This window comes from Bemisia tabaci, chromosome 2, assembly GCF_918797505.1.
Source record: "Bemisia tabaci chromosome 2, PGI_BMITA_v3".
Classification (NCBI taxonomy): domain Eukaryota; kingdom Metazoa; phylum Arthropoda; class Insecta; order Hemiptera; family Aleyrodidae; genus Bemisia; species Bemisia tabaci.
The window spans coordinates 34,212,873-34,240,199 of NC_092794.1; the positions used below are offsets into that span (position 1 = coordinate 34,212,873).

At 40.6% G+C, this 27,327-nt stretch overlaps 1 protein-coding gene across 4 annotated transcripts in view; it reads left to right on the top strand.

The window, feature by feature from the left end:
- The window catches only part of nst (phosphoglucomutase 3-like protein nst), a 206,233-nt gene that overhangs the window by 57,556 nt on the left and 121,350 nt on the right, over window positions 1-27,327 (top strand). For 3 of the 4 annotated variants that reach the window (XM_072297204.1, XM_072297203.1, XM_072297201.1), the window contains one exon: window positions 23,394-23,595. The exons of the other annotated variant lie outside the window; for it this stretch is intronic. In XM_072297204.1, coding sequence (XP_072153305.1) covers window positions 23,394-23,595 — 202 coding nt within the window. The remainder of the gene's footprint in view (window positions 1-23,393; window positions 23,596-27,327) is intronic. 4 annotated transcript variants of the gene reach the window in all.

Consider the following 27,327-nt stretch of genomic DNA (forward strand, 5'->3'; position numbering starts at 1 on the left):
TTTTCTGTGTTTCCATATTCGGGTTTCGAGAATACTATATATTCCTGGTTTGTACGAGCCACTCTAAACATCATTTCCCGCAGACGCTCGAGTTGAAATTTTGTTCGCTATCATAATTGTATCCTATTGTTGTCGTCGTTGAGCTACCGCGTGAGCGTAAAATGTATCGCGTAATTTCAACGGGTGGTGGTAGATCACCAAAGCTGTCGTAGTACAATGCGTTACCGCTCTTTGAAATCCGGTATGCTGTCCAATGTGTACCGGCTCCATCGCTTCGGTCCAGATTGATGATACCACACTCGGGGCGTTTGGGTTTCTTGCTCGCCAATTCATCGATCATGAACACACTGCGGAAATGCGGGATTCGTAATTGTTCTGTCGCAGCGATCCTCAACTCAACGTCCGTCATCGCTCGGCGCGGTAGCTCACGGATCAGTTTAAATTCTTTCGATAAGGTCTCAAGTAAAGTCCGTAACCTTTACGGTACGGTCGCAAGTACAATCCTTCACCGAGGTGTACATTCTTCTTCAAAGATCCGTCGATGACCGTCTTGATCATTTTCGCTACCGGTGTGATTGTTCACGCGGCCAGACCGATACTCGTCAGGAGATTCTTGACTCCGGCACTCGTCTTCGGGATAGCCAAGATTCGCTCCGCCGGTTTCTTCTTCTTCGTTTTCGACGTCCCGGCACCCATCTTTGGGAGAGCCAAGATTCGTTCGATCGACCGCTCCACCGGTTTCGTCTTCTTCTCCGACGCCCTCTTCTTCTTCTTCGACGCCCTCTTCTTCTTCTTAGGTTTCGGTTTTTTCGCTGCCACCGTCTTGTTTAGTCCCATTCCGAGTTTGGCTTTGAGTTTCATAGCGTTCGTTACGGCGTATACTGCCGCTCTTTCACCCAACGATGAGTCGGACGCTTTCACACGTTCCCAAGCTCTGTCCGCAAGTATGAGATCGGCTTTGTTCCTCTCGGTGGTGTCTTTGGTCTTACTGTAAGCGATGTCGTGGGACTTGCAAGCTTCGTCGAGCGGATTTATACCCGGATCTCCGCGTTTCAATCGTTCTGCGAGGCGAGTGCACCTGTAGTCGCCCGGTAAGTGTAGTTCGAACGGTAGTGAATTTATCAACGAGTTTAACAGTCCACGTCCTCGATTGGTTTTGCTGCAAGTTGATAATCTTCTCGGTGACATACTCTGACGAAAATGTCCATACTATTTATACGGAGAAGTAAAAAAATAACTGTCCGATAAAATAGGGAACGAATACGATGCGACTCGTCAAGCAAAAAAAGTCATTGCGAGTCCCGAACCTCGACAAACGGAAGAAGCAAAATGAAAACCGACGACGACGACACAGTGAACTGTTACCGGATAGTATCCGTTGCATTGTCGCCGGACCGTCCAACTGCGGTAAAACAAACGTGATGGTTTGCTTGCTACAACATCCGAACGGATTGAAGTTCCGCAACGTGTACTTGTACTCCAAGACACCGTTCCAACCCAAGTACGAAGAACTGCGTCAGATATTCGACGGAATCGACGGTCTCGGATACAACGTCTATTCGGACACGGTCGAGATTGTTCCACCAAACGATGCCGCATCGGACTCGGTCTTTATTTTCGATGATGTCGCCTGTGACAAACAAAATGCGATGCGGGATTATTTCAGTATGGGAAGGCACAGCTCGGTCGATAGTTTCTACTTGTGTCAAACTTATTCTCGCATACCGAAACAATTGATTCGCGATAACGCTAACCTGCTCGTAGTTTTCAAACAGGACAATACAAACTTGCGACACATCTACGACGATCACGTCAACACAGATTTCACGTGCGAAGATTTCAGACACATCTGCTCGGTGTGCTGGCAGGACAAGTACGGGTTTTTAGTCATCGATAAAGATAGTAATGAGAACGAGGGAAGGTACCGGAAAGGTTTCGATACTTATATTGTACAAGATGGATAACTTATCGTTGTCGACGATCGCTCAGAAATACGGTAGTATGGATAAAATCCGTCAAGATATCAAACGGAAGTTAAATACCATTCGCACCGGAGAGGCGGACGCTCAGGTGACGTTGAAGAAAGTTTTCAAACCGTTGACAGATCCGCTCGCAGCGTTGCAGAAAACTGTCTCGTCGTCAACACCCGCACTTGTTGCTGCTCCTCAGGAAAAGAAAACCAAGATCGAACCTTCAAAATCGGAAACGAAAGATAAAACAACGTTTGTCGATAGTTTATTAGCTTCGTTCGGATCACCGAAAAATATGAACAATGACGATGATGATGATAACGACTCAAACGAGGAGGAGGATGATGATGATGATGATGATGATGACGATGATGAATCGTTCCAAGACGCAACGGATAAAGAACAAAGAACGGGTCGCACGGAAGACGACGACGTCGATTCTCGAGACACAATCACTGCCCCGAACGTACAGTTCTACTTGGACTAATTGGAAAAACATCCGAAACAATCCGATCCCGCGTATGGTGTGCGGAAAGCGATCAACGGAAACTTTCTCATCGGAAACCGAACCATAAGTTTCGATTCGGACGGACGACTAATCTTGGACGGTAGCGATGAGGTGTTCGAACCGACACCCGGGTTCTTGGAGCTCCTTTTTAAGAAACATCCGCGTAATTACACAGCAGATGATCGCGCAAAATTCCAACGAGTAGTTACGCTCACCAATGCGCATCGGAGGGATCATCATCCACACGGTAGACCCAACTCGAACCGTAGTCAAAAATACCGCGATCTCATCAAACCTTTGTTCGCTACATCGACTCCGAGATCAACGAGGAAGTCATCGCGTAAAAAACTGAAGAAAGGCTCCGGTATCAAAATTCATCGTGCGAAACGGGAACTCGTCTATTGGGACGATCCGAACGAATTGGTCCAACGTCTCGTTTTACTTGTAGCTTCGAAACAAGCTGGTCACACCGATCACGATCGTGAAATTCTGAGTATCGTCGAGGAGCTTCGCGAAGCGGATTACATCCACTAAATATAGGATCCGCACAAAAATGAGTCACACCGACCGGTTTGGAAGATCGAAAGGGACTTACGTTCGCAACACGAAGCAAGGTCTCAAAGGAGACGGTTTCTTACTGGATCCCGACGGGAATTATCTTGTATCCAACAAACGGATCCGACAACTGCAAGATCCCGAAGAGGATACCGACGCCGTGAACAAACAATGGACAGACTCGAGGTGGACGGAAGCTATGAATTCGACACAGCTTTGTTTGGAGAAAATGGAAGAATACAAAAGTATCGCGCAACGACTCGAGACGAAATTATCACGACTGGAAAATAGGATCAGTCAACTAGAGGTTGTGAATCGAATGAAAGGAAAATAGTGTTGAGATGAGTCACACGGACGGTTTTGGCCGATCGAAATTCCGCCGCGGTCCAAAAGGTGACGGATTCTCACTGGATTCCGACGGAAATTATATCGTATCGAACAAACGGATTCGTCAAGTGCAAGATCCCGAAAGCGATGAGGATGCGGTGAACAAACAATGGTCCGAACGGAAGTGGAAGGAAGCTATGAAATTAGGTCAACACTGTCTGGAGCGTATCCACCAACTTCAACAATCTTACAATCGTCTGGTTAAAATAGTAGCATCGAAACAGCATTTGAATCGAGAGAGCGGACGACGACGACGACGTTGACGGTAATTATCATGTCGGCAGAAAAACGTGGGATCGTCGAGGAGCTACATAAACCTGCACGACGAAACTATCCGCGTCGTAAAGTACGGATTCTCGGATTGTTCGATTTATGGCAAGCCGATCTCGTCGAGATGCAACCGTACGCCTCGGTCAACAAAGGATACAGATATCTCCTCACCGTCATCGACGCGTGCTCGAAAAAGGCGTGGGCCGAACCGCTCAAATCGAAAACGGCCACGGATGTCACTTATGCTCTGCAACGCGTTCTCAAAGCAGCCGGAAAGTCACCGAAACATTTACAAGTCGATATGGGCTCGGAATTCTACAACTCCAAATGTCAAGCATTGATGAAGCGTCACAAGATCAATATGTACAGCTCGTACTCGACAACCAAAGCCTCTATTGTGGAGCGATTCAACCGAACGCTCAAAACGAAGATGTGGAAAGAGTTCAGCGCGCAAGGATCGTACAAGTGGGTAGATCTATTACCGAAACTCATCCGTGAATATAACGGGAGCGTTCATCGCACCATCGGGATGAAACCAATCGATGTCACCGAAAAGGATGTACCGATGATCCTGCAAAAGCTTCGTGGGCCGCCGCTGAGTAAAATTGAAAAGAGACGTCTGGCCAGACGAAAACTGAATGTCGGTGATCACGTCCGGATCTCGAGACTCAAAGCCATGTTCGAGAAAGGATACACACCGAATTGGAGCACGGAAATTTTCAAGATTGTCAGCGTCAATCCGACCGTTCCGATCACGTACGATCTGAAAGACGCGCACGATACGATCATCAAAGGAAAATTCTACCGCGAAGAACTCCAACCCACCAACTATAAGGATACGTTCCTGGTGGAGAAAATTCTGCGTCGCAAGAAAAACCAGGCCTTTGTCAAATGGTTGGGTCTGGACGCGAGTCACAACAGTTGGATCGATAGTAAGGATTTCGTATAAATAGTATGCAACGCGAACTGTTTTAAACTGTAACTGTAAATACCCAAAAAAATTTTTGATTCATCAATCTGAACATTGCAATACCCAATCCCAGTCGCTCATCGCAAAACATAAGGTTCCGATACGCATCTCCAAGCGGTAAAAAATGTAAATTCCCGAATCAGACCGTACTCTCCAGTCTCCGATACCAGGCCCATACTGTAAAATACGGTCTTTCGAAGCCGAAAATTTTACAAGTCAGAAATCTCGGAAACGAAAAGTCGTATTAAAATTCGGTCAGTACAGTTTTCCGATCTTCGAAAGTGGAAAAGAATCGCATCGATCCGCAACGGATCGGAGGAGGGTGATTTTCCGAAAATTTTTCAATTTCCCGAATCAGACCCTAATCTAGAGTATCCGATACCAGGCCCATACTGTAAGATACGGTCTTCCGAAACCGAAAATTTTTACAAGTCGGAAAATCCGAATTTTTTGCACAATCTGGTAACATTGTATCGAAAAAGTAACTAATTTCTCGCACCATCTGGCAACACTGTAAAATGCGATGTTGCAAAATTTCACCAATAAATAAATCATTTATTTAAGTGCACCGTCCGGCAACGCTGCTGCGCCATCTTGAAAAATACACCATTGCATAAACCGCAGATTGAAGGGGCTACATTACACGATTGCATAACCCGATTATTGAAGGGGCAGCATGCAATACTTTCTTCCTTACAGCGTTGCCATATTGAACAATAATCCCTATTCAACACTGTAATTTAATTCGTATTTTTCTGCACCATCATGCAATGCTGTTGGATTTTTTACCTGGTCAAGTCCTCATATTTACCCTACTTTCGTGCTCCGGGCGAGGACCAAATCACTGATTAATGCTCCCTGAACAAAACGGGAGAATCACGTTAGAGTTCTCCCTCTGATAGACCCATTTCCCTTCAGGGTTGCCACGGTCAGGGAATTCAGGGGAAACCTGGAAAAGTCGGGGAATTTGACCAAAAACAGCTAAAAGTCAGGGAAAAATTGACAATTTTCACGAGTTGCTTAAAATCTTTCTTTTTTCGGTTTTGAACACAGTATAAATTGCGATGAAGTGGCATATCTCGCGATGCATTCAAGAGTTAAATTATGCAGCCGTATTTGGTCGCAAACGCAACAAGCAACGTAAATTGGAATGCCGAGGTTTTGTGTGTATTTTTGAAATATCATCTACTACCAATGACCAACCACTAGGCGTTTAATTTTCTTCTTTAAAGTAATTCAAGTGTCTAGGATTATTGCAAACGCAAAGCATCAAAGTTCTTGAAAAATAAACCATTTGAAGCTCACTTTAAAAATAGGTGTTGGAAAAATCCTGGGAAGGGAGGGATAAATAGAGAAACGTACACCAGGGAAGACCCCCTGTGAGAGAGTGTTTCTTCAGAAGAACAATGGTTCAAAAGTTCTCATTTCTGAAACAATTATTGGGTTGCTCAAGAAAGTCAAAAGCATCAAAATCAAAAGAAAAAGTTAACAACCCTTTTTGTATTTCCAAATGTTCTACAATTAATTTCTGACTCCTTAGCTTAAGCGCGTTTCAAATGAGACGCTATATTAGTGCGATGGTAGCTAGCAAGGTGTAAATTCGGCTGTGCGACCATGGCGCGCGTTCTCAAAGGTCAGGGAATTTCTCCATTTTTCCTCAGGGTAAACCTGGAAAAGTCAGGGAAAATCATTTCCAAATTTTTGTGGCAACCCTGTCCCTTGTATCTGCACTAGCCCAACTTAGGGAGCGTTCGTTACCTCGACTTCTCAAAGTCATCAATAGTAAGAAATTAATCCTGGACCACCAATTTGGTTTTCGTCCGAAACACTCATAGAGTACAATAGAGTCGCAATGTACTGGAGCGCCGCGCCGATGAAGCCACTTTTGGAGGCTGTTCTGTCCAGTACCCCGGAACTAGTGTGCGGCGACTAGCGATGACGCATGCGCTGAGACTCGCGCTCAGCGCTCCCTACTCCCGACTCGGCTCCGCTACAGCAGAACGTCTCTGTCAGGTCCACACACATTGAACCAGCTAAGTAGGCCGGTAATAAGTCTGAAATTGAGTCCAAATATGAATATTATCCAGGAGTAACATACATAAATGGATTCATTATGGCTTTGAATATCTATCGCAAGCAAAATTTGCACAATCTAATATCGATGGAATTAAAAAAGTCGAAAAAACACAAGCAGTCGTTGATTTCTCCATAAGCCACCGCGTTAAAAATTGCCGGTTGGTTCACACTTGGTATGAGTCAGAAATTAAATACCTATGCAGGGTGTAGGTACCAAAAGTCCGTCCCACCCCTGCTAACTTTTGAACGAATTGAGCTAGGGTAATGAAACTGAGGGAATGTTCCTATCTTAAAGGGGACCATCTTTTTTTTTTGGGGGGGGGGGGTTAAAACTTTGGTCCCCCCTTAGGGGGAGCGCGGGGGTCCCCCAACTTTTGTTTCAAATGGCAACCCCTATCTTGTGATACCTCATTCGCAAGACCATAAAAAATTATGAATTTTGGCGCAAACCACAGATCAATATCTCAATTTTTGAGCGAGTTATGATAGGTCAAAGGTCAAATTTGACCTATTTACAAAAAATCATAACTCCAGTTCAAATTATCGTAAAGAAAAAAATAAAACGGGAAAATTTACCAAATTGTGTCCGCTTTTAAGTAAAAATTGCAGAAATCTTTTCGATTTAATTTTAAGGGGGGGGGGGGGGGCTCGGACCCACAAATACGGCAATCCAAAGGTCATTCAATTTTCCCGCGAAATAAGCCAATTTCCCCTAGATTTGCCTCCACATTATCTCTGTAAGGTCAAAATCAGTTCAACATTACGTTGGCAAGTCCCCTAATTTCGGGAAATGTTAAGAAAACGAAATTTAAAGAGTCAAATTTAATCACCTTAAATATTTTTTTTTCTTCTTAACTTTCTCCGAAATTTGGGGACTTGCCAACGTAATGTTGAACTGATTATGACCTTACAGAGATAATGTGGAGGCAAATCTAGGGGAAATTGGCTTATTTCGCGGGAAAATTGAATTACCTTTGCATTGACGTATTTGGGGGTCCGAGCCCCCCCCCCCCCTTAAAATTAAATCGAAGTGATTTCTGCAATTTTTACTTAAAAGCGGACACAATTTGGTAAATTTTCCCGTTTTATTTTTTTCTTTACGATAATTTGAACCGGAGTTATGAATTTTTGAAAAAAGGTCAAATTTGACCTTTGACCTATCGTAACTCTGTCAAAAATTAAGATATTAATCTGCGGTTTGCGCCAAAATTCTTAGTTTCTTATGCTCTTTCGAATGAGGTATCACAAGATAGGGGTTGCCATTTGAAAAGAAGAGTTGGGGACCCCCCGCGCTCCCCCTAAGGGGGGGACCAATATTTTGACCCCCCCCCCCCAAAAAAAAAGATGGTCCTCTTTAAGATAGGATCATTTCCAAGTTTTCATTACTCGATTCGTTCAAAAGGTGGAGAAATGGTGCTGGGTCCACACCATTTCGCGGGGAAATCAAAGCAAAGGAGATCCAAAAATTAAGATTAGAGTCAAAATTAATTTATTTGAGCTCTAATGTGCAGCAGTACGAAACTGAGGGGGGGGGGGGGGAGTGTTCAGCTCAGGCAGTTTGCATAGATGTATTCAGTTGAGTCACGTCGAGAGATCTATACCGGTTTTGGCCTTTTTAGACCTTATTAGTAGATCACACTCGGCAGTGAACCCAACTTAACATGCCGCAAAATCCAAGACGGCATTAAAATGCCGTCATAGATATGACCCGAGGCATGACACAAAAGTGTGATCCTCGCGCCATCTACCGTCGCTGCTGAACAACTCTCATAACAAAAAGGAAAACCCGAAAAAATGATAATCAGGCTGGTTGGAGATGCGAACGCATCTAGACGCAACCGTCCGCTCCTGAACGGGAGAAAACACATACCCCCAAATTGTGCGTACAATGAAGAAAAAAACATTAAGAAGTGGCCCGAAACTGTATGTAACAATGGTGCTGGGTCCATACCATTTTGCGGGGAAATCAAAGCCAAGGAGTTCCAAAAATTAAAATTAGAGTCAAAATTAATTTTTTTGAGCTCTAATGCGCACCAGTACGAAACTGAGGGGGGAGAGTGTTCAGCTCAGGCAGTTTGAATAGGAATGTTTAGTTGAGTCACGTCGAGAGATCTATACCGGTTTTGGCCTTTTTAGACTTATTATTAGGCTTTTATTTTAGGCGTTTTAATTTAGGCTTTTTACTTTAGGCTTTTTAATTAGGCTATTAGACTTAATAGGGCTTTTTAGGCCTTAATATTCCTATACAAACTACCTGAGCTGAACACTCCCCCCTTAGTTTCGTACTGGTGCGCTTTAGGGCTCAAAAAATTAATTTTGACTCTAATTTTAATTTTTGGAACTCCTTGTTTTTGATTTTCCCGCGAAATGGTGTGGACCCAGCACCATTTCTCCACCTTGTTACATACAATTTCGGGCCACTTCTTGGTGTTTTTTTTCTTTATTTGTACGCACAATTTGGGGATATCGACGGTGTAAGTCGGCAATCACATAACTCGGAAAACGCGATTTTTCAGGTGAGGGGAAAAAACTCTCTACATTCCTCATCTTTGAAGGTAGAGGGGAAATAATTCTAAAGCAAGGATAAGATGCTTCATAAGACTCTATCATCATTTTTAATAATATTCGCGTCTTGTCAGGAAGAATGACCGAAAAACCGTGTTATGTGTTTGTGGAACTAAGGTCCAACACTGAATTCCGGGATACGTGGTCGGCGAATTACCTATTCAAACCTATTCTTTGCCGATGTTTACTGAATAAAGACTGAATAAGACTCCTCTTACTCTAAAAGTAACCTAAAGTTCCTTTTAACAAACTTAAACTGGTAGCGAAGCTTTAGAATGACACCGGAAAACAACTCGACGGCGCGGCGTGCCTGAGTTGGCAATCACATAACTCGGTTTACGACGTCGCAGACTTCCTGTCATACTTCATTTTTTAAACGGAGAACTACACAACGGCAATTCTTTAAAACTGCCGTGAGTTTTCTTCTCTATGCGAAGAAAATTCTGTACAAGCTGCAAGGAATGATGTCATATGTGTCGAGGTTCTCCTTTAAATTTTCAAACCCCGTGAACGAGATAATTACCTATGTGATTGCGGACTTACGCCGTTGAATTACGAATTAAAATTAAATGAAGATAAAAATAAGCGGACGATTACTCAGTTATCCGTCGGATTAGATGTTTGATGTTAAAACAATAACAACGTTTTTGTTGTTTGAAGATTCCGTGACGTACTAACTTTTAATTTTCCCTTCTAAACTGTTCACGATTCTTCCCGGTAGAGCGCGCGTTGTGTAAAAATGCGGCGCGACGGCACGAGTTGTGTGTTATTGGAATTAACGCCGAGATACGTGTTTTGAGTTCTACGTTTTTAGGTGACTTCCAGATTTTTTTCGACTGAAATATTTTGACAGCAGGTAAAGGGCATCTACTACACTTCATTTCTGCAGCTAACTCAAAACCGCCAAAAATCGAGTTATGTGATTTCCGACTTACACCGTCGATATGTGTTTTCTCCCGTTCGGGAGCGGGCGGTTGCGTCTAGATGCGTTCGCATCTCCAACCAGCCTGATAATCATTTTTTCGGGTTTCACCATACAGTACAATAGAGTCGCAAAGTACTGGATCGTCGATGAAGTCACTTTTGGAGGCTGTTTTGTCCAGTTCTCCGGAGACTTGTGTGCGGCGACTAGCGATGACGCATACGCAGAGACTCGCGCTCGGCGCTCCCCAGTCCCGACTCGGCTCCGTTCGTCGGCTAGGTCCACACACATTGAATCGGCTAAGTAGGCCGGTAATAAGTCTGAAATTGAGCCCATATATGAATATTATCTAGGAGTAACATACATTAATGGATTCATTATGGCTTAGAATATCTATATGAAGCAAAATTTGCACAAATTAATATCGATGGAATTAAAAAAATGTCGAAAAAACACAAGCAGTCGTTGCTTTTTCCGTAAGCCGCCGTGATAAGAAATGCCGGTTGGTTCACACTTAGTATAAGTCAGAAATTAAATCCCAATATGAATATTTACTAGGAGTAATATACATCAATAGATTCATTATGGCTTTGACTACCTTTTAATGGCAAAATTTGCAAAAATTAATGCTGATTGAAATATAAAAAGTCGAAAAAACACAAGCAGTTCTTGATCTCTCCATAAGCCGCCGTGTTACAAAATGCCGCTGGGTTCACATTTGGTTCACACTTTTCGGAGCACACGCGGCTCGGAAACACCTGTTCATGGATTGGCTTCATCGGCGCTCCAGTACTTTGCGACTCTATTGTACTCTATGGGTTTCACTTGTTTGATCTGAGAGTTGTTCAGCAGCGACGGTAGATGGCGCGAGGATCACACTTTTTTGTCATGCCTCGGGTCATATCCATGACCGCATTTTAATGCCGTTTTGGATTCTGCGGCATGTTAAGTTGAGTTCACTGCCGAGTGTGATCTACTGATGAGGTCTAAAAAGGCCCAAACCGGTATAGATCTCTCGACTTGACTCCAACTGAATATTCCTATGCAAACTGCCTGAGCTGAACACTCTCCCCCCTCAGTTTCGTACTGGTGCGCATTAGAGCTCAAAAAAATTAATTTTGACCCTAATTTCAATTTTTGGAACTCCTTGGCTTTGATTTCCCCGCGAAGTGGTGTGAACCCAGCACCATTTCTTCACCTTGTTACATACAGTTGCGGGCCACTTCTTAGTGTTTTTTTTCTTCATTTGTTCAAAAGTTAGCAGGGGTGGGGCGGACTTTTGGTACACCCTGTATGAATATTATCCAGGAGTGACATAGGTACATCAATGGATTCATTATGGCTTTGACTATCGAATTATGGCAAAATTTGCACAAATTAATATAGATTGAATTAAAAAATATCGTAAAAACACAAGCAGTCGTTGCCTTTCCCTTAAGCCGCCGTGATAAGAAATGCCGGTCGGTTCACACTTGGTTAAGTCTTAATTTACGTTCCTTGTTAAATATTATTCAGGAGTATGATACATTAATGGATTCACTATGGCTTTGACCACCTGTTAATAGCAAAATTTGAAAAAATTAATGCTGATTGAATTAAAAAATTTCGAAAAAACACAAGCAGTTCTTGATTTCTCCATAAGCCACCGTGATAATAAGTGCCGTTGGGTTCACGCTTGGTTCACACTTTTCGGAGCACAAGCGGCTCGGAAAGGCCCGTTCATGGGTTGACTTCATCGGCGCTCCAGTACATTGCGACTCTATTATACTCTATGGAAACACTTGACTACAGAACAAGTACATCATATTTCTAGAATTATGGAAAAAGCTTGGGAAGGGGGGGAGTACCGCGCTGCTGCGTCCTTGGACGTGACGCAAGAGTTGGACAGGATTTCCCACGAACTCCTAATCCGAATGATTTCTAGACTCATACCCGCGTGGCGTGTGATGTTACTTTGTTAGAGCTTACCTAACAGATATAACATTCAAAGTTAGGGTATGGGAGGCACTGTCGACAATTCTGGCAGGTATTCCGCAGGACTCAGTACTTAGCCCCCTCCTTTATCCTATCTTAACATCTGACATCCCCGAACCGGTAAGGGATGCTATGCTTTGGAATTTTGCCGATGACACTGTATACCTGACTGCTCACCCTACTCAGGAGTGATCCACAGCAGCTCTTGAAGAAAATCTAGCTAATATAGAAATTTGGATTAACGATAAAGATATAGCAATAAAGTGCGCCAAAACTATTTACAAACTGTTCATAAATAGGCCTATTAATAAGAATCTTCCCACAGTTTTTGTAGGGCGCTTATATTTCTCTCCAGTAAAGCTAAATATTTAAGTTTGTATCTTGATCAGTGGCATGCGGTCCGGATAAGCAAGGCAAGCAGTGCATGCCCAAACATTTCAAGAGAAAGAAGGAAATTATCCTAAGAAATTCGGTAAATTATCGTTAGATATAATTAGCAAAATGTATATTGTAAGTAAATCGAGGTAGAAACGGTAGCGAAGACACGGGAATACCTACTCGTGGGATTACGGGAGAGGTAGGCCTTGTCTCCAAGGGACGTTTTCATGGGATTTGTCCCAAGTTCGAATCGCAGGAATGAAACTTCTGATATATTTCCCAGTTACCGTCTCTACGGGACGGGGCTCATACAGTCCTGCGACTAGCTTGCGCGGGAAACCTCGCAAACTCAATAATAATCAAACCAACAAGAAGCAAACACTCAAATAATTTTTTTTTTCCGAGTCGAACTATCTTGATAAATATCTGTCTGTGACCAAAGAATGATTGAATACTTCGATAAACGATCCAATACACTTTGAGCCTATTCTCCAAACGTTTCAAAAATGTTGACATTTTAAATTACATTACATTACAAATTAATGCTCTATCATTTTAAGGGTAAACAATTTTACGATATTACCAACCACATCCGCGTTATTGGCGAGAAATCGCGGCGAAACGGTCATTATCGCGGAAATTAGAGATATTTTGACATTCCAAGCCCCCCCCCCCTCCCATTTTGGGGGAACGCGGGTAATGGCGAAAGTCACTTAAAATTTTTCTAGACCAAAATTTCACGAGCTTTCAGAATGGTTAGGTGGAGTTTTGCCCTAAAATCAAGCCTTTTCGAGAAAAATGGGAAAATTCGCGGAAAAGTCGGAATTCTGAGCAATATTGGTGGGTTTAGGGGGGGGGGGGGGCCTTACACCCCCCCCCACCACGATAGAATTCGCGTTAACAAGAAAGATCTTATTCTACTAGTCGAGAGCTTCAAGAAAATCACCACCTTCAAAATTCCCATGGGAGGGGTGGGGAGGGTTACTCTTTGCTGGCCCACGGTCTAACCCCCCAAACCCCCCGAAATGTGGTGAACTTTGACACCTTGCCCTGTCACCAAACCCACCGCACGCCACTGATCTTGATACATAACTTAAATGGAAGGAACACATTAAAATTAAGAAAGTTAAATGTAAAGATAAATTTAGGAGAATGTAGTGGCTCCTTGGTCCAAAATCTACACTTAGTAATCATACAAAACTCCTACCCTACAAAAAAATATAATCATACTAAACTCCTACCCTATAAACACATTATCCGTCCAACCTGGGCCCGAAGAGCTCAACTTCTGGGATGCTCAGCTGACACCAATGTAAAAGTGCTTCAAACGATGCAGAATAAAATTTTTAAAACAATTGTCTCTGATCGATGGTTTGAGAGAAATAGCAGCATTCACAGGGATCTGGGAATGGAGGCCGTTCAGGAATATATCCTTGAAGTAGCCACCGGATATGAGAAGTGGCTTCTGTCCCATCCTAACACAGAAGCGACGATAATTCAGACGAGCTGAGAAGGTTAAGAAGGGCTAAGTTATGGGAGTTAGCTAGCCCGATGACATAGACCGCTCAATAAGGAGCAGCAGCTAATACAATGTAAATGCGCAGTTATTAAGTCAAGAATCTGTCAAACTACCTAGTTGTTTGCCTTTCTTCGTTGATTTATTTTAGAGGCAATTTATATAATTCCACATGTTAGAAGATTACATAAATAAATTGAAAAAAAAGAAAAAGAAAAAACAATTTGAATTAAATTTTGAATTTTAGTTTTTTTTTTTTTGGGGGGGGGGGGAGGCCAAAAGAAAAAAAGGGCCAATTTTGAATGTATTTTGAATCCCAAATTCGACATTTAGGTCAGAAAATATCATAGAGTAAATATCATACCTGACTTCATCAATTTCCAGTTTTTGGAAAATATGATCATTTTTGGGCCACTTCTAGCGCCAAAATTCCGTTATGGACCTCAGAGAACGATTCTGCATTGTCTTATGGTCGAAGGTTGAGAGTTTAGATGAAAATGACCTTTGAAATGATGCCCCACCTGTTAAGATACTTTGAATTGATTCATTCTAGCCTTAGTTGGCCTCATAAATTTTGAATTTCGGCCGGTCCTGTAGATTATACTTAATGAGGTGTTTTTTTTTTAATCAAATATTCGAGTTCTACCAGTGAAATTACACAGGAATTGATGTTAGAATTCCGGAATTAATATCTTACAGGGATGTGCAGAGGGATATTGAGCAAGTTACCATTCTAAATTATGGTAGCCATCTTGCAACCGAAAACGATGTTCATAATTTTTGATCATCCGTGTATAACTCCAGCGTATTTTAAGGAAGATTTCTGCGAAATTCCGAGAAAATCACCGAGTTACAGATTTTTGTTTGCCCTAAGACCTATTATTTGTCACTTTACATTAGTTCAGAGCTGTCGCTTGTTGATTTTGATCATACGATGCTCAAAATACGACGATCATTTTTTAATTTCATTGCCTGATTATCATTTTGCGGGTTTTCCATGTTCTATCCTGAGAGTTGTCCAGCAGCGACGGTGGATGGCGTGAGGCTTGCGCTCTCGTGTACACTTGCGCGCACTCTCATACCTCGCGTTGATGTGTCAATGTCATAAGGATGTTGCGTAATGCTAAGCTAGGCTCACTGACAGGTGTGATGCACTGATGAGGTTTAAAAAGACCCAAAAAAATGTGGTTCTCTCGGCACACGGTGGATCGAGTCAATGGGAGGGGTTGGTCATCGCGCATCACGCGTCTCATTTTCTCTGATTAGAGATTTCCCGCCCTCAGAACAGAGCAAATTACCCTTGCTTAGTGTATTTTTGTCGTAGACTCCATTTTTTAACATATTTTAGCCGAATAACGGGTTTTAATACGATTTTGACCCATTTTTCATGATTATTGAAAACGGGATTCTTGATAGCTTATTTGTAGCGTTGTGCGTATTGTACACGTTACTTTCGGCGAATGGGACCGTAAGCGGCTTATAGAAGCAAGAATTCTGCAAAACTTGACTCTAAGACATATTACTTGAGAAGTAAGAGGGCCTCACAGCCCGGGAGGGGGGGGGGGGGCTTCACAGTCCCCTCACCACGAAGGTTGCTATATTACTTTCAATTTCTTCTAACATCGTTTTTTGCTCATGTAAGTTGGTTTCTCGCAATTGCATACTGACACATGGACGGAACATTCTGATAATGTTCATTTTTTTTCTCTTTTCTTCGAGCTATTCAATAGACGTTTTCATTTTTATGAACCCCCTACTCTTCCAGTTATTCAAGAAAGACGCATATTTCAAAAAAGAGATCAATATATTAAAGAAATAAAAAAAAAGAGATCTATATACTATAGCTTCTTTTTATCGAGTCATTCTAGAAGATTATCATAGGTACTTACCACAAGATATAACAAATGAGATATGCAGTAAAAAAAAAAAAAAAAAAAAAAAAAAAAAAAAGGTTTTTCTACCTTCCATCATTTTGTTTTGTTCCTTGAAGTTTGGAGTAAAGTTTGAAACATTTTTATTGAAAAAATATTAAAATAAGAGGAAAGGTTCTGATCCCTTGAAGAACCTCTGAAAAGGACGAATGTCTCTTGAAGAAATTTTTTGTATTTCTTCTTTTTTTACTCACAATCGATTTTTTATTTGTATGGAGCTCATAGAAGGGCTCTAAGTGTGTTGGAGACATTTTGCACAAAACGAGACATGTGAAATATACAATGCACTAAACATACACCTTAAACTGTATCGCACAGTATAACACTGATCGAATTAGATTCAGAGACTAAAAGGAGGTTAACGTCTGGTCAAAACATTAGAAAACCAGTCAAAATCAGCCACCAGTTGCAAAATTACCAAGATCGAGGGATATTTTGTGATGCTTGATTTTATTGATGACAAAAGAACAAGATCGGTTCCCAGCAGGAGCGACTTCCTATCATTCAAATGGACCGTTTTCGCTGATTAGCAGTTATTAGAGGCTAATTATTACATAATATCATTCCTGATAGTGTACACTGTACAAGAAGCAATCCAAAAAAGGATTTTGCGGAATCTTGTGGAACTTTTTTTGTCAAGCTATTTTAACATTTTTTGGGTGTTTTTTTGAAGCAAGTTTTGTTGGTGGTTTTGGTTCTCCTAAAAATATGCAAATGCACATTAATGACATACCAAAATTTTCTTTAGAGAGAGGAGAATAAGCATGTGAAAAAGCGAAATAAAACCTTCAGAATCAGACGGCAAATTTGATACCACCTGCAATGTGAACTTTAGGCAACCTGCATGTCGAAGGGTTCAAAAACCCTTGAATCATGGATGCATTCAGTTTGGAGGCTTAGCTACTAGAAAACCAAGAAAAAATATCTAAAATCCGACCTTTTTTTTTGTCGCCCATGATCGACCTCTACCATTGACTTGACTCGATCCATCGTGCGGTGTGCCCCCGGCTTAGTATTCCAATACATCTGCCTGAGCTGAATAACTCTTTTCTCCTTCAGTCTTGTACTGATATACTAATTGGATTGCATTTTACAAAAAGGAACCAAGAGCCTTCCAATGTCGCTAAGATTGTGAAATTATTTTTACCTTGCAAGTATTAACTGATCATCTTAATGAGTTTCATCTTCACTCCCAATTAACTTTAAATCCAAGACGAAAATGGCCGTCGTCAATTTTATTTTTTGCATGATTTCAGTAATTTTATTGCAAAGAATGTAAGTTGCACGGCAACATTGGAATGCTCTTAGTTCCGTTTTGCAAAAGCAATCAAATTTGAAATTGATTTTCTTACTCCTCATGAATTGGTTGAATTTTTTTGGCCTTCATTTCCTTGCAGAATATTTTGGACCCGGTATCATTCTATCATCGTGTGACTTACGGTTTGGGCCACATTTTTTGTGTTTTTCTGTTGTCTCGGTATGATGTTTACGATATTTTTATGATCCGACAGGAGATCGCATTCTCCTCAACATAATATGAGTAGTCTGACCAAACTTAAACTTAGTTTGTATGGTAATGCAGTCCCTCGTATCGTTGTTTAATTGAACCTGAAATAGTCTCTAATTTTCCTCATACTAAATCCTTTCGGTGTTCTAATGATTTCGATACCAATGAATCAACATTATACGAGGGTCATCCAAAAAGTAAGGTTCCCCACCACTTATCTTCCGGACGAAAAAAGTTACAGCAAATCGGTGCAAAGGCACGTATTAAACATACTCTAAGGTTTAAAACGAGCCCGAGTTTTTGAAAGTCAGTTAAGAGGGGTTCGTAAGAAAACTCAATTTTACTGAGACAACCCTCTGTTGCATGTCGTTGCATGCCCTTTTTCGGGGTCAGGAATGCACGGAGAGGTGATTATTTCAGACTCAAATTATCGGTGCTGAGCACCAAATCAAAAAGGAATTTTAAAATTTTTATTTAGTAGACCTTATCGTACTTTTCGACGTAATCCCAACCTCTGTTTTGAAATTTTTGGTATCAATATAGCATCTTTTTGATACCCTCTGGGCAGAAGCTCTTCTCTTGGCACCAAAACCAGTCATTGACAGCGCTCTGCATTTCCAAATCAGTTGCTTTGCATGGGGAAATTTTCCCCCATTCTCCGTATTCTTTCGATTTAGCCTCATGTGACTTTCATCTGTTCCCTGACCTGAAAAACTGCCTCTGTGGAAAGCTGTTTTCAACTGATTCGGAAATGTAGAGCGCTGTCAATGACTGGTTTTGGTGCCAAGAGAAGAGTTTCTGCGCGGAAGGCATCAAGAAGATACTATATTTATTTCAGTTTCAAAACAGAGTTTGGAATTACGTTGAAAAGTAAGGTAAGGTCTACTCAATAAAAACTTTGTAATTCCTCTTTGATTTGATGCTTAGCGGCGATAACCCAAGTCTGAAATAATCAACTCTCCGCGCATTCCTGACCCGGGAAGTGGGCAGGCGACGACTTGCAACAGAAGGTTGTCTCAGTAAAATTGAGTTTTCTTGCGAACCCTCTGACCGATTTTCAAAAACATGAGCTTGTTTTAAACCTTAGAGTATGTTTAATATGTGCCTTTGTACCGATTTGATATATCTTTTTTTGTTCGAAAGATACAAGGTAGGGAACCTTAATTTTCTGATGACCCTTGTACAAGTATTGTAACCCAGTTTTTTCTGTATTTCCTCAAAAAACCAATTACAGGGTGACAAGCTCTTGAAAATTCATTGAAAAGCTAGAAACCAAATGCAGCTTCTGCGCTCAAGCTCTCAAATGTAGAATTTGTTTTTCAAGTTCAATGGGCTGCACGCTTCTTTTTTGTGGAAAGCATGTCCATAAGTAATCATGTCATTTAGAAACCTTGAAAAGTCAAAGAACTTTATAATATAGGGGAGGGCGGCCAAGAATGCTTTTGTTATTTTTTTCGAATTTCCCCTTTTTCTGCGCGAATTTCCACAAGTGGCTCGGATAGCCCCCTGTTTTACTTAGCCCCACTGCCCCCTGAAAAACATTGATAAGTTGTGGAAAAGGCAGGAAAGAGGTGTGCGAAAAAAGCTAAAAATGCCTCGAATTTTCAACACTTGACGTGATGAAGTACCTCCCGGGACGCCTCAAAATGATTGCAGTTTTTCTTCGAAGAGCAGGGTTGCAACGTCATGTTGCCATCTTGTCAAGTGAAAAACCTTAAAAATACTGAACTCTGCTGCATCCGGACCGATTTTAATGAATTTTTGTTCTAATTCTCCTCTTTAATACAGCTTAAGCTTAGCATTAGGCGGCACCTATGCGGTTTTAGCAGTTTTTGGTGTGCATAAAAATTTTGTTTTCATTTTACTTCAGTCCTCTGCAAAGTCGTCGAAACCTGAACAAAAACGAGTCTAAATGAAAGTTTAGCCTTTCACCTTTCTGACGAGCTTGATCGCGTTAGTGCCACTCAGGGCTAAGTAAACCCATAAAACTAATACACCACCAGAAAGTTCTATTTAAGATTATAACTTTTAAGAAAAAGGAATTCAAATCAGTGCAAATGCAGCGAAGGTATGAATTGTTACAGACTTTCTAACTAATTAATGGCAATGTCGCACACGGCAGCATAAGCATAAAAACTGCCTAATTCACACGTCTTACCGCCCTTTATAATGAATAGATCACGAAAGAGCCCTGCCACACGATTAATTGAATGCTGTGCTGTACTTTCAGTGGTTCCCAATGGCGTGTCAACGACTATGACCAACTTTGAATGGTTGTATGATGTATGCCCCCTGGAATGATCTTTTGCTCGTTAGAAAGGTGATAGGCTGAACTTCTATTTAGATTGGTTTTTGTTCAGACTCTGTTGACTCGAGTATTTCAGTTAAATGAAAACCTAATTTTCGTGTTCATCAAAAACTGCTAAAACCGTATAAGGGGAATTATTTCCAAACGGGACCTTCGAGGTAGAAAAATCAATTTAACTGGTGTATGATAAAATGTTGTGCACCGTGTAGGAAAAACCTACAATTTTAGGAATTGAGTTCACTTTTCATTTGAAGTTTCTAGATTTGCAAGATTTTTCAGTTTTTCTGAAGGCATGTCGAGAGCAGTAATTTTCGAGGTTATGTTTGGAGTAATTTTTATTCGTTGGACCACATTTTGCAATAAGGAAACCACTATTTCTGGCTCATTTTACAAACAACATATATGGCATTGGTTTCCCTACACAGAAAGGTGCTTTTATGGAAGAGCCAGAGATAGTGGTTCCTTATTGCAAAATGCAATCCCATTACACGTTGCATCTTTATGATTTAAAACCACATGGAGTTACAGTTAAGTTCCTCAAAAATATCAAACAGCCTTCCAAAAGCAGAAAATTCCAAATATATGCAATATTTTCCTCATTTTGTGAAGGCATGTGAAAATGTAACGTCCGCAACAGAAAAGCTACTAAACTTAATGCCATTTAACGCAGGAGCCAGTTGAGAAGTTCTTGTTTGGTGAACGATAGCACATGTTCTTCATTGCTACTCTAGTAGTGTTAGACCGTATTTAGACACTTCAGTTATCACGTTGTACAAAGTCGAAAAAGTGGAACATCCACAACGGAGAGGACGTTACACGGCTCTAGCTAGAATTAATCTCACATTTAACTTGTTTGATAAGCTTGTACTAAAAATTCAGGTACACTATAGCAACTCGATTAGATTTCAATTTATTTTCACTCATTAAGTGTATTCAATTTTAAATTCAATTTCGGTAAAACATTCCTTATTGTTTCTTTAGATAGTTGATACATTTGTCCTGATGATGTGCATTTAAATACATTTTAATTATTGATCATAACTACTTTTAACCTCTCCTCATGTTCGACAGCACGGTTATTGTGTCTATCCTGCACCTCCTACTGTAATAGTGTTACTATAGTGCACACGCCGGGGCCTATATCGGGAATGCGGCTTATTGCTGCTATCTATCGATGCCCACGAAAATCAGTTTTTCAAGATTTTTTAACACGTTATTATGAAACATTTTCGTGTGCTGTAAAAAACTCGAAGGAAATTTTCTGGGCAGAGCACTTGGTCAGTTTTGGATTTCTTGGGGATCCTCGAGATTAAAATTTTTTGTACCGCCTGAGTTTGATAGAATGATTTTGACGGGCACCGGTACCCCCAATTTTGAAGGTGGATTCCCCATGTTACCTACCAATGGGGGCAGTAGGGGCCTTGGGAGGATGAAATTTAGAACCCTTGGGGGTCAATTGCCATTTCACTTCTGCCATATCCGACTTCGTTCGACCTAAAATAACTAAATAAATAGCACTACACGGGTGATCTAGAATACCCTGTATTTTTAATAAAAGGCGCATTTTTACACTAATGATGAACGTAACATCTCTTAACTTTGCCGTTCTGTTCATTTTCACAAATAATTTGTACTTAAATTTATTTTTAGGTTGTATTTTAAAGATAGAAACTTGGCTCTACCTCTACCATCACCTCTGATATTTACCCCGGAAAGTTTCTCACTATGCGTATTGAATTTAAGGTGAAAGTCCCAGACCATTGTGACTATTGGCTTTTCTGATTCATGCTGTTACCTTTTAATTCAATAAGTTCATAAGCTGCGAGAGTTACAGCCTAGTTTAGGTACAAAGTTCTATGGCTGTATCGTCCGCAACGCCATAAAAGTGGCAATATCTCAACAAAATCATATTAAGTATATTTGAGATGGATATTTTATTGAAAAGTAGACTCAATGAGACGCTACCAGGGCTAACTAGAATTTAGATGAAGTGAATAGTTTCTATAAAAATTGAAGTCAAAGTAAGGTCCACACAAAGGGGAGGTCTTTTTTGTAACGTCTGCAACAGCCTTCTTTGACCTGTATCTTGCATTGTACACAATCTTTTTCAACAAAAATTTGCAGCACGATAGAGAGCAAGGTACATTACTCAGTCTTCGAAAAATGAATTTTGTGGGCTGAGCAGACCAACTTATGGACAGTTTAAGGCATAGAGTGTAACGTCCTTAACTAAAATAATTCCCTGTAAGTGCAGTGCTAAGTAAACCCAAAAACCTATAAACCGCTACAAAGCTCCATTCAAGAGAACAGGTTTGAAAATAAAGTTCATTGAAATAGATTGAGATGCAGCGGAGTCCTGAATTTTCAAAACTTTCCACTTTAAAAAAGGCAAAATCGCAACTCTGCGCTTCTAAGCAAAATCGCAACTCTGCGCTTTTAAGCAAAACCGAGACCAATTTTAGGCGTCTCGGTAGATGCTTTATCACATTAAGTGTTCAAACTCGAAAGGGCCTTTAGGCATCTGTGACCGTTTTTTCACACATTTCTTTCGTAATCAAAGGAAACTTGCCACTCTGTATTGTGAACGCTTGATATTTAAATTTTCTACCTCAAGGAATGAGTTCAGAATTATTTCAAATGCTCGGAGCCACTGATTTTTGTATTTTCAAATACCTACTAAATATGGGAGAAGAAACAATAAAAATGTGGCCTGAACTGTAAGTAACAGAATAGTATTCCAATGCATTTGCCCGAGTTGAACAAATGAACACTCCCCTCTCTTTGCTGGCTTTCATTGATACTCGTTCGAGTTCACATTTTTTACTCTAATGTGAATTTGTGGAAATCTTAGCTTGAAATACCTTGCAAAAAAGTGTAGATTCGTGAACCCAACTACCTATATTCTACCATCTTGTTTTTTGAATACTAAATCTAGGTTCGGGAGGGTCAAATTAAATCATGAGTAAGTGAGTTCAGAAATAAGAAAAAATAAAACGCCTCACTTTGTATTTAACATTTTCCTTTATTCATCTTGTGAGGTAATAAAGTGTCAAGTGGGGTCTGTTTTTTGCAAGTGCTATAGCTCCAGTTTTCATTCTCTGTAAAATCGGGGTTTTATCTCAAATATATTTTAAAGAGAGATCTTAATATTTGTAAAAGTAGTATGTGCTGGAGCCAAATGGAAGCTATTTGCAAATTAAGCAACCGAAAGTACGTAGGCGATTTTAGCAAGCATATCAGTAAAATCATTTTAGCTAACAAATGAAATTCTCAAGGGCCCATAAAATGTTTTATGTGGTTGTTATGGAAAGTGAATTTTCTGAAAGAGCCTTGATGCTGTAATATTAGAACTGCGCCAATTTCAAAGATATTACAGCCTGATAATTATGCGCATTTTAATGCTTGCATCTGGTTCAGTTTAAACATCTCGATTACCCTTTTTTAGTTTTTCAAATATTTTCTCGTCATCAGCATCGTCAAATATCATACTAATCAGACTTCCAGTCCGTACTCAGGCTCTTCAACTTTTTTTATACTATATTAATTTTGCTTTCAGCCCTAGCAGTCTGAGTTTGAGCATCGCCACATCAGATGGTGTTGAATCGATGGGAGGCAAACTGAACTCTATTGGTCTTACTTCAACTCCCATTATTCACTTTCTTGTTATGTGTTGGAATACGAATGAGGAGTATGGAAGAGCGAATGAAGCTGGTTATTACAGTAAACTTTCTTCTGCCTTCAATCATGTGCATAACGTGGTAAATTTGTTTATGCCATCATCTCTTCTGAGCTACCTAGTTTTACACATTCTGCAAACCATCAAGGAACAGTCAGTTGAAAGAATCGTTCACATTGGCATCAGTATAGGATTTGACACTAAGATGTGGCATCGCCCTTTACAATCTGGAACTATACTTTTAGACCCCATTTTTTGCCACCAGACAAAGAAATTCACTTTTAAGAAGAGCGACCTTTAACAAATTGATGTGCTCTAAGATTGACTTGGGCACAACTGAGTCATACTATGTACCTACCTGCCACTCAAGCTATCCCTGGATCAACCATTCAGGACAGCCGGCGATTATAATTAAGGCCAGGATTCAGACTTTTCACTCTGAACCAATCCTGCGCTCATCTATACGTATCCCCTACCTACCCACGTTAGTTTTCTCTTCCATGCCAAACTGGCCCCACTTTGCTTTGTAAAGTTACTATATACTATGTTCAAGGAGAAAATTACCTTCTCAATAGCTATCATTCTATATCCTAAAAGCATAAGAGTCCTACAAGTTTCACAATTGATGCAATGGTCACCCAAAATTTCCCTATCAATGAACGAGTCACCAAAAAACAAGATATGACGTCAACCAATCCGGATCTTACGTATGCCCACTTTTGGCTTCCAAATTGGAATGAGGGTCGTTCCAGTTAGGGAAGTACTCTTAAACTCATTCCTTATTTGTCACAGAAAATTGCAATGCCCTCCTTTGAACCAATGTTTATATGGCGCTTGCCCAAGTAGCATTTTTCAACGGAAAAATCGCGATTTTATCGCCGATAAAGTCGCGATTATCCTCGATTTTATCGGCGATAAAATCGCTAGGATCATCGACATTTGAGCGATTATCCTCGATCTTTTCGCGATTTTATTGCGATTTTATCGGCCCGAAAAAATTGCGATTTTATCGCGATAAGATCGAGGATGATCGCTCAGATGTTGATGATCCTAGCGATTGATAAAATCGCCAAAAAAAAGGGGTTAAAGTTGTCAACGATTGCCGTTAGGTTCAGCCGTCAGGTCCTTTGACGAAGACGAGCGTAAAATCCCCGGAGCCTCCGCGGGGTTTCGAACCCCAATCGCTACGGTGGAAGGCCAGCACATTGTCACTATGCTATGACCGCTATATGACTTGCGTGTGCGAATCGAAGCCTCTTATACATGGATCGGCGCTTCGCAACCTCACAACTTATGTCTTTGCGTTGACTGACACCGATTTTTCATTAGATTTTTTTTTTTTTTTTTTTTTTTTTTTTTAATTTTCCCTCCTCTGTATTTTATTTCATACCTTGAAATACGGTTGGTAAAATAAGGTTCTATTGGTAATCTCATCATTCTGTCTCTGTAAAATTACCAATAATAGTGAGATGGCAAAGTTACCGATGGACCTTGGGAAAAACGCCGATAGTTTTTATCGACTGTGGTAGAATTACCGAGATAAAATGGTAAAGTTACCGGGGATTGATTACCAATAAAAGTGGTATTCTTACCTGAAAAAATCAGTAAAAATACCGGTTTTCAGGTAAGCTTACCAGTCTGTCTTTGTAACATTATACTAATAATTGATAAAAAAAAATGAGATGGTTAAGTTACCAACGGATCTCGGTAAAAACGGCGGCGGCGGAATAGAAACATCTTTCATATGCGTCATTCATGCGTTACTGAAAAATTGCAATTTATTGCAATTTTATCTCTATAAAATCGCGTTCGATAATATCGCGATTTTGTTGCAATTTATCGCGATTTTTCTCCCGATAATATTGCAATAAATCGCGACGTCGATAAAATCGCGATACATTCTCCAATTAAATCGCAATTTATCGCGATCACTGCTACTTGGGTGGTAGAATCTTTAAACCACATATTAAGTGTCCAAACGGGTCTGTTGCACTCAAGAGATACAGCCAAGTGAATAGGATTTCTACAGGTGAAATGGCTTGAAAATCACGTTGGACACGTCATTAAATTCTGAAACCCACTTCTTAAAGCACAATTTGCATAGTTCGTAACACGCATTTTTGAATTTATAGTCTTAGCAGGCACTTTTTTCTCAGAGGCTCGCAGGCAGGTTTTCCAGAGGGAGACGCAAGCGAACCAAACCTTAAAGAACATGCAACTTAGCAAAATGTTAAAAGCTTAGCTTACCTAAGTAAGATTTCAATGGGCCCGTTGCAAACTTCAGCCAGGGCAAAATGAAGAGTTAGGTCTCATAAAAAATGGCTGAAAAGTCACGTTGAGGGCAACAGGAAAGTCTGAAATACATTCCTAACATCACAATAAGCGTTTTTCAAGCTTCCCGCTTGAAATACGATACTACGGCATAAAAGAATATTTCAAAAGTGGAGTCGTTTCATCTAAACTTTTTGCACTAGGATGCTAGATAATACTCAACGATATTAAAATTTTAATTCTATTTCGACCCATTTTGAGGTTTCCATGACGAAAATTTTAGAAAGTGCTAACTGAATTAGCAAGGTGTTTTTATTTAAATTTCTACATTATAAAAGATAAATGCATAAATGGCCTCGATGAAGGTTATTTTCCACTACCGAAAACTTCATTTTTTTTTGGGGGGGGGGGGGGACAGACGACACTATTATTAATGCCGGAAGTGCAAGGCTCCCCCTGTCCCATAAGGCGTCATGTTTGCAGGATCGCTAGCCTTTTTTTAAATTGAACCGGCCCCAAAGTTGGACGGTCACATAAATTTCCAAAGGGTTGCTTAGAGTTTGCTTAATAATTAATTGTGACTTGGGTCGGGGACAAGTCAGCCCACTATGAATTGGTGCAGTCCATGACATTAAGCTTGGTTTACATTTTGGAGGGCCACTAAAAATTATATGATTTTTTCTTATCTGTCATAATTTTATAATTTCGATCACAGTCACGTTTTAAAAGTCGCAACCCTCACTTCTCTTTAGCGCCATAAAATTTTTTGGAGGACTGGTCAAAGGCATGCTGATAAAATCATGATTTGGTCAAACGCCCCACTTTAAAACTTATATGGCCCAAAAGTTCTGCGACCTACAAATTAATGGGTCAGTCAGATTCCAAAAAATTATGATCCGTGCCTCCGACCCACTTTTACACTGATACAACACAAAAGTTCTGGCGTCTCATAAATTTGTAGAGGGACGGTCAGATTAATCAAAAAAATTATGATTTGTGCCTCCCACCCACTTTTAAACTTATATGGTTCAAAGTTTCCAGCGTCTCGCACATTTTTGGTGGGCTGGTCAGTCAGGTGGAGGAAAATGATTCGGGCCGCTGCGTGCTGGTGGCTAGTCCTCTTCAAACATAACCAAAATTTTTCATCGTCTCAAGAAGTTTCGAAGGGCAGACCTGAGTTTGGCAGATCATAATTTTGGCCGCTGCCACCAGCCCACCTAGACTTTTTACAGCCAACTCCTCTTCAGCATCTTTTCTAAGATGATACGTACACAAGAGTTTATTTTATCTCTCAGTGTCCTCTCTTTGTTAGCTTTTCTTCTTTCTTTCTTTCTTTCTTCCTTTCAATTTTTTCTTTCTGTTTTTTCTTTTTTCCCCTCAACCGGCTCACCGGCTCTCTGGGAGCTTCCCAATTTCCTGGTGGGCCAGTCCACCTTTGAGCACATAATAATTGCTCTGAATGAGCATTTTATTGCTCTAACCTAGTACAAAGTTATGAACTCTTGCCAGTTTTTAGATCCCCAGACCCCACGCCTATTCCTTG